At 41.6% G+C, this 14,691-nt stretch overlaps 1 protein-coding gene across 3 annotated transcripts in view; it reads left to right on the forward strand.

Annotated features, from left to right (window-relative positions):
- EPSTI1 (epithelial stromal interaction 1) overlaps window positions 1-14,691 on the forward strand; it is a 90,663-nt gene that overhangs the window by 17,407 nt on the left and 58,565 nt on the right. For all 3 annotated transcript variants that reach the window (XR_004626747.1, XM_011226264.3, XM_002920256.4), the window contains exons 2-5: window positions 2,775-2,833; window positions 4,499-4,582; window positions 7,813-7,886; window positions 8,548-8,631. Coding sequence is in view for 2 of the 3 variants with exons in the window: in XM_011226264.3 (XP_011224566.1) it covers window positions 2,775-2,833; window positions 4,499-4,582; window positions 7,813-7,886; window positions 8,548-8,631 (301 nt within the window). In the remaining variant the exon portion in view is untranslated. The remainder of the gene's footprint in view (window positions 1-2,774; window positions 2,834-4,498; window positions 4,583-7,812; window positions 7,887-8,547; window positions 8,632-14,691) is intronic.

The raw sequence follows: 14,691 nt of genomic DNA on the forward strand, positions 1-14,691 counted from the left end.
AGAGGAATAGAAGCTCAATTACTTGCCGTGCTTTCTTCTGAGTATTGTGTTTCAGATTTGGCATGTTCAGCCAAGAAAATGTTACTGAGAAGGTTGCTAAGGAATTTTCTAACATGAAACATTTATTACTGAGACCTCTGTCCTTGAGCCTGGGGTTATGTTAAAATGCTTTCAATTAAAAGGCTTTGAATTTACGGTTGGATAATTCTTTCCCTCTTTTCATGATCCTGCACTGTGTCTGGGTACTTGTAGGCTACGTGTATTGCAATAGATTGTAATTCTAGTCCTAAAACTAAAGATTCTAGTATGGTGTTATCAGACTTAAACTTACCCAGATTAGATATCATAGAGTAAGACCTTTTACAAACGGATTGATTTTTCTTTCCAAATCTTTTCATGAAATTTGCATACGGGAGGCCTGTGGAACTTGGAAAATTCTCTTTGCAGCAGCTGTTAGTAAAGTCCTACCAAAGAAACACTTCTTTTGCCATTTTGGATCCTATCTTTTAAACTTCAGCTTGCTATACTTCTCTGAAGATTTCTACCCCTCTGGGGCCTTTGTGACTCTCTCCCACCTTGGCTGTCTACTTAACATCATCCTACTTTCACATTTGTTTGGGTATTCTTGTGGTGTGCTCCTGTGGCTTCATAAATTGTTCCAAACTAAAGTCTAAGCTCTGGTAAAGTGGTTGGTGTCTGTTTTTTTCATACTTCCCCTCACTCTTCAAAAGCCCCTTAACACAAGTCCATAAATAGGCTCAGTTCAGTAGAGTACTCTGGAAGTCTATCAAGAGGGTGGAGATAAATGACAATCATACTGTATGCTTTCTGTGTTGAGCTGAAGTGTTAGCTGCAGACACCCAACTGGTCTAAGACAAAAGTCCTAGGTTTGAGTCTAAGCATCATCACTTAATTAACCTTGTGGCCTATGGCTGATGATTTAATGTCTATGTCTTTATCAGTGATTTAATCCCTAAATTCCCTTAAGTCCAAATGTAAAAGGATAACTTGATTGATCTATAGCAGTGGTTCTCACAGTGTGGTCCCTACATCAAGAACATGGACATTACCTGGGAACTGTTAAAAATGCAAGTTCTCAAACCCCACCCCAGACCTCCTGAATCAGGAACTCTGCACTTTAATACACCTCCAGGTGATTCTGAGGCAAGCTAAAGTTTGAGAACTACTGATCTTTGTAGAGGCAAATCCCTGGTACTGTGAGAAGCTCTATACCATAATGTTAGTGGACATTGAGGATTATGCAATCAAGGCACGGCTGGCATTTAAATCCACTACCCTGTGTTTCATCTTGAAGGCTCTGTACAATGACTCACCACTGCATCATATTCAAGCGTGCAGCTATTACACACAGAATTGCAGCTCCCAAGCTCCTCTGAAGTGCTGGCAATTGAGGAGTGAAAAATCTTTCTTAGGGTGAACAAAGAATATGGAATGGACAAGGGATTAATTTCCAGTAGCAGCCTCCTAATTTTGTATTCATAACATCATATGCATGTGAGCCTGCAAATGCAAAGTCTGCTGATATACATTCGGTAATTGGGCATCTTGCAGCCCTATTTGCATGCAGAGGTGGTTGTACACTTCCCATTTACAAGTCTAAAATTAAAGCCCAGTTTGAAGCAGGCTGAAGTCTTGCTGCTAGAAAAATAATGAGATAAGGAAGAAATGACTTCTGTTAATCAGCACTTTGGCCTCTACTGTTCAATCTTTGCTAATTTGTCCTTTAAAATTGTACATTCTATGTTGAAGAGAGAATTCTAAGAGTATCTGGGTGTTTTGTTTTTTTTAAACAATCCTACATTTATAAGCTGATTGTGTTTATCCATAGCTTTTCCCCTAAAACTGGACCCACACATATGCTGCAGTCTGTTGCTGTGCTAGATTTCTGCTCTGTGAAGTATTCGTGTCTTGTGGGACCACATGCATCATCTCAAAGAAGAGCCCCCCCCCCCCGATTTACAGACTGGGTCTGTGGCATCATTTCATTTTGGTTCAGCCCACATTCATCAAGCAACTACTTTGTGCCAGGCATTGTGTCAGAGGCTGGGTGTGTACAGATCAGTCAAGTTTCTGTCCTCAAAAGCTCATGATACTGTGACAGCTTCCTCGTGTATCAGTGTGCATATTTTTGCTTAAATGAAGTCTTCCCAGCTCCCCACCTCGTGAATTAAAATGCTTCAAGGATCCTTCTCTGATTATGTTCTACCTGTGTCCCCAGAAGAATAGGGGACCTAGTGGACCCATGCCTGGAAGAGTCAAAGCCCCAAAGCACAAGATTGCGGCCAGATGGCCACTCAGATGGGTCATGACAAGAAGGTGGCTGCATTGCAAATGGCCTGTATTTCCAGTTGGCGGGAGCAAAGAATTCATGAGTGTTTTCTGTACCCCCAGTGTGGGTCACAATGGCAGAGAATGCCCATCTAAAGCCCTTTCAAAGGGACTTGCCCACGAATGCCACCCGGAGGAACAACAGATCCCTACAAAGACAGTTTAACAAGAGCCAATTGTGAAGCAGTCACTTGTCAGTCTTCGCCAACTGCCTCATGTTTCTGTATTTGGCCATGTGCATTTGTTTTCACTTTGACAACTAGATTGTAAGCTCCCAGAGAACAGGGCTGGGTCTTAAGAAGACTGTCTTTCATGGTACTTATGTGGTGGTGATGATCATAAATATACGAGCAGGAAGGATGTCTGGAGGTTTCTATGCATTAGTAGCTTCTCGCGGTAATCAGTGTTTTTTCTCTTCATTCCAGCACAGGCGCATATACTGTGATAGCACCAAATGAAAACCGAAGAAATCAGATACAAAAGAGTATGTATATTTATTCAATCAACTTTAGAATGCTTCTCATCTTCTTAATAGAGTGGGATTGGTTTACTTAGGTTTGTAGTATTTTTATTTTCTCATTTATATAGACTTAGACTCACCAGATCTTATCAAGTTTTTTTTTAACTTTAGCTGCTTCAATTATATCTTTTAAAATGATTCTATTGTTAGTGCTTCTAAATTTGTTTCTCTATGTTAATAGCGGAACTCATAGTGCAATTGTAAATCTCACATTTCTGTTGGGCTTTAACTTTTTCACATCTATTGCCAATAAATCTATCTAGTTTCCAGGAAATTGGGCTGACTATGGACTATGAACACTTAGGAGCAGATGAATTATGTGAAATAGATCATGACCTAATTCATCCCTTTCTTGATCTGTCCTATCCTATCCCTTCTTAATGGAATTTTTCTTTAACCTCTGTGTTCCCATAATTCTGTAAGTATCAGAGTCTACCCTCAGCTGTTTTTAATTTGTGTACCTCAGTTTCCTTGTCTAGATTACAATCTCTTTGAGGGCAGGGACTAACCTTACTCATTTTTGGGCTCCTTGTACCTCGTGGGTATGTAACATATTTGACTGAAGTTGTATGGTAAAATAAATGCTGTCATTAAAAGTTACAGATTATACCTGAGAGGTGGATGGAGAACTAAAGTCCCACTAGTTGATAAAGAGTTATGAGGCTTGTTCAAGTCAAGCTTTGGGGCTAGCCCTGACGTTCTCTGCTCTCCTTTATTGGATCTTGGTAGGAAATTTAATATTGCAGCTGAGAATGGACCTATAGGCACAACAGGAAAGCGGGTCTCTAAATGAGAGACTTGGGTCTCCACCAGACAGGTAGCACCCTGGGTGGTACACCTGCATCAGGGCCGAATACAATAATCACCACTATGCAGAGTGATTGTCAGTACTGCCAGCAGGTGACCAACCGAATCCTAAAGGTTCTGGCATTTTACAGGCTTTTGATTTAAATACTTTCCAGGAATTTAAAGCCTTAGTGTGGTCTGGAATTTTGGGATGTTTCAGAAGTTGTTTTTTTTTTTCCCTCTAATAATTAAAAACTACCATATATGGACATCTGAAACAATCAGGTCTTAAGGGGGAGAGTCAGACATGCACTGGAAGAAAGGAATTAGTATCTCTGGCACCCCCTGCTGTCACACGGAGGGTATATTTGGGGAAATGGTTCACCAAGAGGAGGATTTCTGCCTGGTGGTATCCAGTGCAAGGAACCCAGGAACCCTCACTCCTCCTAGTTGCAATAAGCTTGGGAGTCATTTAAAATACAGTTAATATGGGCATCAGAATTCTCTGGGGATATGTTTACTGTGTGTGAAGAGTTCTTATCGACATAAGAATTTTCTCCTTTTGTACATGTTCTCTAGAGGAAATTAAAAAAAATTAATTTGATGTAAGGTTTTAAAAATGCCAGAATGAGAGGGAAAACTAAACTCCTCTATTTTAGTGGGAGAAAGTGCCTGGAGGGGGCAGGGTGACCCCAAGGGGCGGCTTCCTTTCCAGGATATTTTGTCCACTTGTGCTCGAATGTAGTTAATTGCCCTCTGCTGTTTGTTCCTTAGGCTTTCAAGGGACCTGTTTTCTTTTCACATTCTAATAATTGATGATTTGACATTTCCCACCTGGCTTAGTTGCTGAGAAAGAGCTGGAGAGTCTTCAGAAGTGGAAGGAGCAACATAGAGCAAAGCCTGTTAACCTGGTGCCAAGGCGGTTAGGTAAGCCAGCAAACCAGGTGCCTGAATCTGGGAGGACAGGGCCGAGGGATCCTGTTAGCACCTTGCCTACACCTGTCTTTGGATGCACATTATAGGTTTTTGGGGTCACTGTGCTGCTTGGAATGGAATGCATTTAAAACTGAAACTCTTAGGTATGCAGGTATGTTATTGTTTCTGATTTTCTGCAAGAAGCAAATGTATGATGCCACAGTTATGTGGGAATAAAGTGATGGCTTAATTGCTGAATAATTTAGAGCCTCGTAGACGATCAGCTCTGAAGAAAGCTTACCTGGGGTGCTGCATATGCCTTGTCATAGCACTAGTCGGGATAGGAGTAAAAGCTAGCACAGGCATATTCATCCTGGAGGTATTAAATGCTAATGGAAAAAAAAAAAAAGAATGGCGATTCAATTCTAAAACTAAGATGAGAATGAGCTGGGGACCCGGTGGTGGGTATAAAGAGAACACGACCTGTGTTATCATTCTACAGATAGACCTTTGGGCCTCCAGAGTGCATGCCAGTGTGATGAATTGTGTGGTCTGCCTTTGCCTTGGTGTTTGAATCATTCAACAGGGATGCCACCTAATGGGAGTCATTCACGTCCTTTCTTCTCTTTTCTCTTCCAGCAGCATCTGAGAACTGAAAGGGCTGGATACACCATTCCCAGAGATTTAGTTAATACAAATGCCTTGGAGTCAGGGGCTACTTGTTGTCGCAGTAGTTCTAGAAAAGTAGTTTTTCCAGGATATAGGTTAAAATAAGCTAATTTGGAAATCACTAAATGGGTGAAAGTAATGGTGTTATCACCATCATTCCACTGTACTTCATGAAAGGGGTTAATCTCAAGTGTCACCTTTATGCTGAATAAGCCATATTTGAAGGGTACAACCAAGAAACAGCTTTGTCCTTCCTAATGGGCCCCCTCAAACCGGCTATGTGGGACTAGTTTTTCCCATACTCTTTGGATGAAATTAGATCTTTTTGGTCTTTCTCAAATGAAAGCTGTCCAGCTAATTCTAGGCATTAAACAGTGTCATTTGGTAATTAATGTTCAGTCTTAGTACTAGTCAAAACTGTTACTAATGGAGATTAGAGCTTCTTCCCTGCTCTAGCCCAGGACTATTCTGGGTAGAAAACTAGCAAAGGACATGGGATGCGGCTGAATTTTTCTCTACTGACTCCTCTGTTCCCAGATTCTGACCCCTCCTGGGTCAAAGGAAGAGAGAGAGATAAGAGAGGTAGGCTCTCTACTGCACAGGTCCTGGTTTCTGAAAGTCTTGGTGAATCCTGACTGTGCATTCCCACCCCTCGGGTTCTTGGAGTTCTTCAGAACTCCCTTGCCTGCCATCTATCTCTCACCTGGATTTCCCCGGTAGACATGACATACTTTCCTGCTGGCGTGCTTGGCTTCACCACTGGCTCTTAGTAGGTAGACTATTTTTTGTAGGGTTCCATTATTCCTCCAGGTGGCCCACATGGCCAAGTCCTTTAAGATGGCTTTAGATTGGCATTCTCTTTCATGACATCCCAGATTGGGAGCACAGGAAACACTTGTGCATCCTTTCTTCCCCCCAAACTCTGGGAATACAGACCATTTGCCATGCAGCCACCTCTTCTTCATGACCTGAGTAGCCACCTAATAGCAGCCAGGTGTATGTAGGCTTTGACTTTTCTAGGTTTAGGTCCACTATGTACTTCAGTCTCTTGGGGACACATTGAGTTCTCCAAGTGATTTTCATTAAATTTCTTTTGCTCATCTTGACCTGAATATTCCTTCTTCCCCCAATATACATACAGACAAAATGGAATTCACAAAGACCTCTTTCCTCTGATTTCTACCTCTCTTTGACCTATCCAACCTCTTTTATAGGCTGAAGGCAATTGCTACTTAAGGGTCTCCAAACTGTTTTTCAGTTACCCTTTGCAGATCCTACTGAGGGAGCCAGGCCCCTTACTTTAGAATTTGCAGCAGTTGGCACCTATTATCTTGGGGCCTTAGCCAATATGAGTCTCTTTGCAGCTTTCTGTTAATGATATATCTAGGAATGGTCAAGGTTATATGCATGGGAGGAGGCTGGGGGTAAAAAACAAAGTCAAGAGTGTATTAAACTTTGAGATGAGTTTTGAACAAAACCTTCAAATTCTTAGGTATCTGACTTCCTTTATTTCTATTAATTCTCAACTCCTCCCCTATTCCTCTACCCTTTAGAATATTGCAATAGTTACGGGAGATGAAGACAGTGGCTGTAACATTAGATAAAAGCTTCAATAGCCCTCACTGTTTTCTTTCCCATTCCCCAATCCCCCACAACAGAGACTGAAGGGCCCAAACGAAATAGGCCTTATATATCTTCTGGGACTCAGAAGAAATGTCTCTATGGTGTTTTTATCAGTTCAGTTACAAAAACTACAGTGAATGCAAATTGTTTTAATGCTTCTTCTGTGAGAATGAATCTTGCAGAAAACTGACAATTTTAGTGACCAGATCACCAGAGAATTATTTCAAAGGAATCTTCATAACACACATACCACGCTTGCATAAACACTGAGAAATCCCTAAGCAGCAATTCTTAGATGATTGTCAAGCTGCAAAGATTTCTGTCCCCAAATTATTTGAGGTTTAGGAAAGAACAGGCAGATAATCTACCATCCATATTTTTCTCTTGAATACCTAAAGAAAGAATAATAAATAGTATTCACAATCAATTACTAACTAAAATATTCACATTGTAGTTTTTAAAACTGGATTATAAAGACTATGTATTTGTCTAGTGGCAAGACCCCTGAGGATTTCCTGCACTTTGATACTAGAATATGGGGCAGTAGAGTCAGAAGAAGAAAAACAAAGCATCACTGATCATCATCCTTAGTAGGTTAAGGAATGGTCATACTCAAGCAGGAGGAATGTTCTAGAATTTCGAAAACAGGCACTATTTCTTGTTATTTAGCATGGACCTTTAGGTGTAATTTGGGTCTAAGTGAAGACTTGAATACTTATGTGATTGTCCTTTCAGGAATATGGCGCCACACTCTGACCAGCTCTGTTTCTCTTTTAAGAAATTACCATTCTCTAACATCTTAGCAAGAAAACTGGTTATATCCTTATTTCCAGGGATATGAAAATTTTAAAGAAATTCACAGTGTAGACTTATCATGTATTAATTAGTCTTTGAAGGCTGACATTTCAGCTTAATATTCATGCTTCACTTTTGTGACTTTTTTTCCGTAGGTGGAAGCCAATCAGAGGCTGAAGTCAGGCAGAAACAACAACTCCAACTGATGCAATCTAAATACCAGCAAAAGGTCAGATTCCATCTCTTTCAGTTTGATTTTGGCAAGGAATTTGAGTACCTTACCAGCACTTTTGATAACCATGGAGTAATACAGTAACTTTACCAAAAACATAAAACCTTTAAACCAATTGCAAAAGGAAACTCTCAAAATCAAAGAAATCGGGAAGAGAGAAGCGAAGAGACAAATATCTAGAATTCTTATCCAAGTCATAGGTATCAGTCAGCAGGACCCTTGATAAAGGGATTTATTGTTTATAGCTTAACTCTACCACGTTTTGAATGTTTTGTTCCAAGAACATGGATTTGTTTACCCAATGCCAGTCACGAAAGTAGTACAGAAAGATTTAAGATGCCAGTGACTTTTTAAAAAAATAATGAACTCTATGAGTTTTATAGTAAGGAAATATTACCTGCTCTTTCTCCCCCCAACCTGGGAGGGGGGTGGGAAGACAGAGACCAAGGAAGAAACGCAAGGGATTAATTTCACGGGCAGGGGATACAGCCTGACCATTCTCTGTGATCTAAGTAGCTGGAAGCGCCAACCTATAATCATGGCGAGGTATAGCATAAACAATACTATAATTTGCCTTTCATCATAATTTTGTGTTCCAGAGGCTCAGACTGAAAAATAGTAACTGTTTTTTGTCCTCTGTAATTTCAATACAATTTAGCTAAAAAGAGAAGAATCTGTAAGAATCAAGAAGGAAGCGGAAGAAACCAACATGCAAAAAATGAAGGCAATTCAGAGAGAGAAGGTAAGACAGTAGAAAGGATGATAAGCTCTCACTCACGGAAGGCTTACTGCATGCCAGGTTCTCTTCTCCAGGCCACCGTACACAAATTCATTTAATTCTCACAATAACCTTGCAAGTATATGTTATGCTTATCCCCCAAGTTTACAAATGAGGAAACTGGCAGAGAGGATAGATAACTTGCCTAAGGGCTCATGGCCAGTCAACAGAAGTAGGAATCAAATCCAGACAGCCTGGCCTCAGAGCTAGAGTTCTTAGTGACTACACTGTCTCACCTCCCAGGCAAGCGATCCAAGTAGGCGCTGTGTATTTGACCAGAAGGCAAAGCAGTTAGTAACGATAGCAGTCGGTGCACTGCCATGTTTATATCCAAATATTGCATTTTCTGGGGTGAGTGTTCACTAGGTGACCATACCTCTCTTTCTGATCAAAGAAAAAGCATGCATTTGCATTTCAGTATTACTGATAGGATCTCTGCTAAACCTCAAAGTGAAAGTGATATTTTTAGTTTTGATACCCTTTCTGGGGCTTGGCGAAAAAGTCTCTTAAAAATGTTTTTCTGCTACAGAAGAAGAAAGAATGCCAGTGACTACCCCCACCACTCCTTCCTCCTCCCATTCCCCACAAAGTCCTAAGCTGTAGTTGGTTTTAGGTACTGGAGGTATGGGGATGTTGGTTCATGATTCTCACCACCAAGCACGGCACCTGCTGCAAGTATAAGACATGGAAACACCCTTCCTATTCTTGCTGTCTGCCTGCCTGTCTGTCTGCCTATCTCTTTCTCTCTCCCTCTTGTGCTTTTCTTTCCCTTTCTTTCTCTTTCTTTCTTTCTTTCTTTCTTTCTTTCTTTCTTTCTTTCTTTCTTTCTTTTTTTCTTTCAATTGAGCATTGGTCAAAATTTAAGCCTGGTTACCAAGCAATAGATATTTTTACCAGTTGGAGTTAATGAAGCCAAAAGGTGATGGCTTATAAAACATATGTGAGTATATGATTCTTTTCTGCTGTCCACCTGGCTGGTGAGTTGACTGCCTTCCTTATAAGGTATTCGGTTATGTTGTATGATCTTGGGCAGCTCCCCGCCATGCCCCTAGACTAAGCCCCACCTCCTTCTCTTCTCTCATGGCTGGGAGCATTTGAAGATGGAGATGTGGGCTCTGGCGTGGAGATGAGATTGGACTTCTATGTGAGGAACTCTAATGAAATGCTGGAGGTGTAAGACAAAAGAGTATAAGGACTTTTGCTTACAAAAATTTGATTTTGGGGCACCTGGGTGGCACAGCGGTTAAGCCTGCCTTCGGCTCAGGGCGTGATCCCGGCGTTATGGGATCGAGCCCCACATCAGGCTCTTCCGCTATGAGCCTGCTTCTTCCTCTCCCACTCCCCCTGCTTGTGTTCCCTCTCTCGCTGGCTGTCTCTATCTCTGTTGAATAAATAAATAAAATCTTTAAAAAAAAATTTGATTTGGTAATCTGTTTCCAATTGATCAGCTACCATACCTTCACTGAAAAGATTTTTATTACAATAATTTGTTTTTAACCTTTAAAACTTCGTTTTCTTGTCTTTTTACTTCTCTGTTCCCCATCCTTTTTCATCCAACTCCCCCCTCTCATTTCTTTTTCTTCAAAGGAAGTCTCACACTTTGGACTTGTGATTGTAGAGGAGGTGTGCCATTTACATTTCAGGTGGAACTAAGAAAATCATCCAGTCATCATCAGGAATTGAATTAAGAGGCCTGCAGGTCCTGAAGAATTACTGTGTTGCAACTTCTTCTAAAGCCATGTATTAGTGGTCATTTAATACCCATAATTGGCTGGCTTGTGGGTTATTTATAGCTCATTTCTTCCCAGGGTCAGATAACGTACACTATTCAGAAATGTTGGTGGCTGAAGTGGCTTTCTTTCACATTGAGTAAAAGCAACATTTTCCTCTTTCCAAGTTGTACCATAACACTAGATGTATCGCAGTCATTAACTACAGAAATTTTAATTGGGTTGGCTTTTCTAATGTGATAATGGTAATGATTATTGGTATAATTTTGTCCCAAAGTGAAAGATGGGGAGAGAACATTGATACGTTGATCCTTGCCATTCAAAACATGGTCCTTGAACCAGCAGCATTGGCATCACGTGTTAGAGATGCAGAATCTTGAGACCCCACCTGAGACCTTTTGAACCAGAACCTGCATTTTAATAAGCTCCCCAGTTGATTCTTGTGCGTAGAAAAGTTGAGGAACATTAAAGTAAGCTACCTAACAAGATAAGGAGCAGCCTACTCCGGTCCTTCCACAGATTTGATTTCTCTGGTTAATTGCCCTGCGCTGCCACCAGGACCTAGCTCTTCCTGTTGGACATAAATCTGTGGCTTTTCCAACTAAATGTGAGCCTATTTAGTATCTTGTGTCAGATAAAAGAAAAATGGACATTAGCCATCTAGAGATGGCATACTTCACATTGCCAGTATGGAAATGGCCAAGGGAAGCAATAATGGCGGTGCTTATGGAGCATTTATTCTTTAAAATGCACAGCAAACATGCATATGGACAGCAGCCTGCAAAATACCACCCTCCTCCCCAGGCAAATGGCTACTGTCCAGAAACTCTGAGTCAAGTAGAAACCAAGCAGCCTGTTGCTACATGAGACTCCCTAGCTTGGCCTCTGGTCTTAACCCCTCTTGCCCTTCAGTTTTCCCTCTCCCAGGAGGGGTCACCATGGAACACGGGCTCTCTACTTGGTCACCACCTGTGTGTGAGTGAGGGGAGAGTGAACTGTATTCCCTGCTAGCACATGTGAGTGGTCTTTGATTTTTAATAAGCACAGGGGTGTGAAAGGCAGCCAGCTCTTTAGCATCTGGTCATGTCAATGGGTTCAAGAAGAGTTAGTCCTATAGGTGAAGGAGAAATTTGGAAAGGGCACTTGGATATTCCAATCAAACTTTTATTTCCCATACTAGGATATGTTGAGGTTTTGTGTTTTTCCCCTGGTGTATACTGGAGCCTCCTGGACTTCATCTTGGTAACTTGAAACCAACCATGGCGGAAGTATTTTCACCACAGAAATCAGTAAATGCTACAAGTCAACCTTCCCCTCCTCCTCTTTGCTAGGACTGGTGGCTAAGTTTATCAGCACACTGCTGGTTTAGCCCTAAGTGAAAGAGGGCCTCCCTTACCTTCCCTACCACACCCATTCCAAAGCCAAGCCTCTGAGGGCTAAGAAGGGCAAAGATTTCGTGAAGTATCTGGCATATTAGATGTCTGATGCTTATTGATATAAAACTAGATTATAACCCATGCAGTAGGCAGAGTAAGGCCCCCTCCCCTGCCCCTCCACATTCTAATGCCCGGAACCTAGGAATGTATTATGTTACATGGCAAAGGTGGGGGGGGGGTTACATTTTCAGGTGAAATTAATGTTGCTAATCAACTTACCTTCAAATAGAGACCCCTGTTATCCAGGTGGCTCCAATGTAATCAGCCTGAAAGAGGCAGGCGGGAGATGGAACACTGATGGCAGTGGGAGAAAGATCTGGCCTGCCACTGCTGGCTTTAAGATGGGGGAAGGGGCCATGAGCCAAGGAATGTAGGTGGCCTCTAGAAGCTAGAAAAGACAAGGAGGAAGATTCTCCCCTGGGCTCCAAAGAAGACTAGTCCTGCTGACACCTTGACTTTAACCCAGTGAGACTGTCTTGGACTTTCAGCCTCCAGAGCTGTAAGATTATCAGAGTAAATTTGCATTGTTTGAAGCCACTAAGTTTTGGCGATTTGTTACAGCAACAATAGGAAATGAATACAACTCATGTGGTTTTATGATAATGTATTAGCTTCTCTTTCTGGAAATCTATAAAAACAGAAAACACCACTAAAATATTAGAACATCAGAGTGAAAGAAAGTCGTTAAACAAAGGCAGCATACAGGGTACAAGTACTTTGCCAACTGGATCTTGCAGGATAACTACACAGGTTTTCATAAATCCTCACAAAAAGCCTTTTACCTGAATTTTGTGCTGGGGAGTAAACCTCTACCAGGATTTTCCCTCATAATCACATTGATGGATTAGGTAATAATTCGATTTTTTCCCCCCAGGCTTTCATAACAGCCACACACTTGAAACCTGAAAACCTTCCGATTCCATGTTAAAGACCCTTCCTACCTTCTGGATTCCTCTTATTCTGCCTTTGATCTACTTATGTTTGATATAATATTATACAGTGGTATACAGTTTATAAATACTTTCATCTAATACTCAGAACCTCTTGGGGTCTCATAACCTTAGAAAGGGCAGGAAACCAGTCAGATATCTGGGTGGCATCCGATGACTTTCCTTCTTCTTTCTAGTAAACTATAAAGTCAAAAAGCTGATAGTTATTTGGAGCACTGGAGGTCAAGGTGTTTTATGCAGACACTGAGAAGCATTGTTAGTTTTAAAGCCTTCTCTTTTTAAGATTTTATTTATTTATTAGAGAGAGATATAGCGAGAGAGAGAGAGCAAGCACAAGCAGGGGAAGAGGAAGGCAGAGGGAGAAGCAGGCTCCGGCTGAGCAAGAAGCCCAATGTGGGGCTCAATCCCAGGACCCTGAGATCATGACCTGAGCTGAAGGCAGATGCTTAACCTACTGAGCCACCCAGGTGCCCCTGTTAGTTAGTTTTAATGCTATAAAGTGAAGTAGGAACTAACCAATAGGAAATAAGGTATGCATATTAGATTCAGAGATGCATACATATACATATTTTTTAAGGAATCACATTTGTTACTTATTTCTAGGAAGCAAGTAGTAGCAGGGGCTAACAATTTATTTTATTTATTTATTATTTTTAAAAAGATTTTATTTATAGGGGCGCCTGGGTGGCTCAGTCCTTAAGCGTCTGCCTTCGGCTCAGGGCGTGATCCCGGCATTATGGGATCGAGCCCCACATCAGGCTCTTCCGCTGTGAGAGAGAGACAGCCGGTGAGAGAGGGAACACAGGCAGGTGGAGTGGGAGAGGAAGAAGCAGGCTCACAGCGGAGGAGCCTGATGTGGGACTCGATCCCATAACGCCGGGATCACGCCCTGAGCCGAAAGGCAGACGCTTAAGGACTGAGCCACCCAGGTGCTCCAGGGGCTAACAATTTAAGACAGATTACAGGGTAAAACCACATTGAGGTACTTACTGCAATATTATTTTTATAAACTTGGAAAAATGTCCATTTCCTTATCTGTAAAATGGGTATAATAATAATATAATGGAATGGAAGCCTTAAAGGATATAATATGTGCAAAGCCCTTAGTACGATGCCTAGCACGTAGTAATCACTGACTTGGGGTACCCTCACCTAATTAATTATAGATGTAGAGAAGTGCTTTAATACCATCTCACTTGACTTTGTTGTATCAAACTGGTGTGTGTGGGAAGGCAAAGAATTATTTTACACATGGATTCATTTCATTTTTACTAAACCCCCATGAATGAGGCTGGAGAAAGCAAATACACATGCTTTTGTGGGTTATCTTTTTTTGCCTCACCAGATTTGTGGACTTCCCTCTCAGCAGGGTCTCTAGCAATGCCTACCGTATGGCACTTCACTTTGCAGGCCTGGCCGACTTCTAATTACCAAGATCTTCCTCCCCTCACTTTCTTCTTATCCTCTTCTTTCATTTTCAGTTCATAATCTTCTCTCTCACCTTCAGGGAAATAAAGTCCATCAGGCCATAAGTCCATCAGCTTCATTTTTCTGTTTCTGTACTCTTCCTTTGCTGTTTCTACCCCCACCTCACCTCAGGAGGAATAAAAAAGTGCTTTTCTTCATTGTTACGATGGATTCTTCTACCTGTGTTTATTATCTCATGTTCCCTCCCTTCTCCCCAGGAACCTTCCTGCTCCATCAATTAAGCCCCCTTTTTTCTTGTTACTTTCCTGTCCCCCCACCCCCACCTCCTCTGTCTCTTGGGACATAATCCTACTCAGTTCTCTTAAAAGCAAAGTGTCTTTCTCTGTTCTGGTTTGCTTGCAACTCCTTCCTGCCAAGTGTCATGGCTCAGCTGCTCAAAAGCCTCTCCACCACATTTGGTTCCCAAATGCCAGTCTGTGG

Source organism: Ailuropoda melanoleuca, chromosome 7 (assembly GCF_002007445.2).
Source record: "Ailuropoda melanoleuca isolate Jingjing chromosome 7, ASM200744v2, whole genome shotgun sequence".
NCBI lineage: Eukaryota > Metazoa > Chordata > Mammalia > Carnivora > Ursidae > Ailuropoda > Ailuropoda melanoleuca.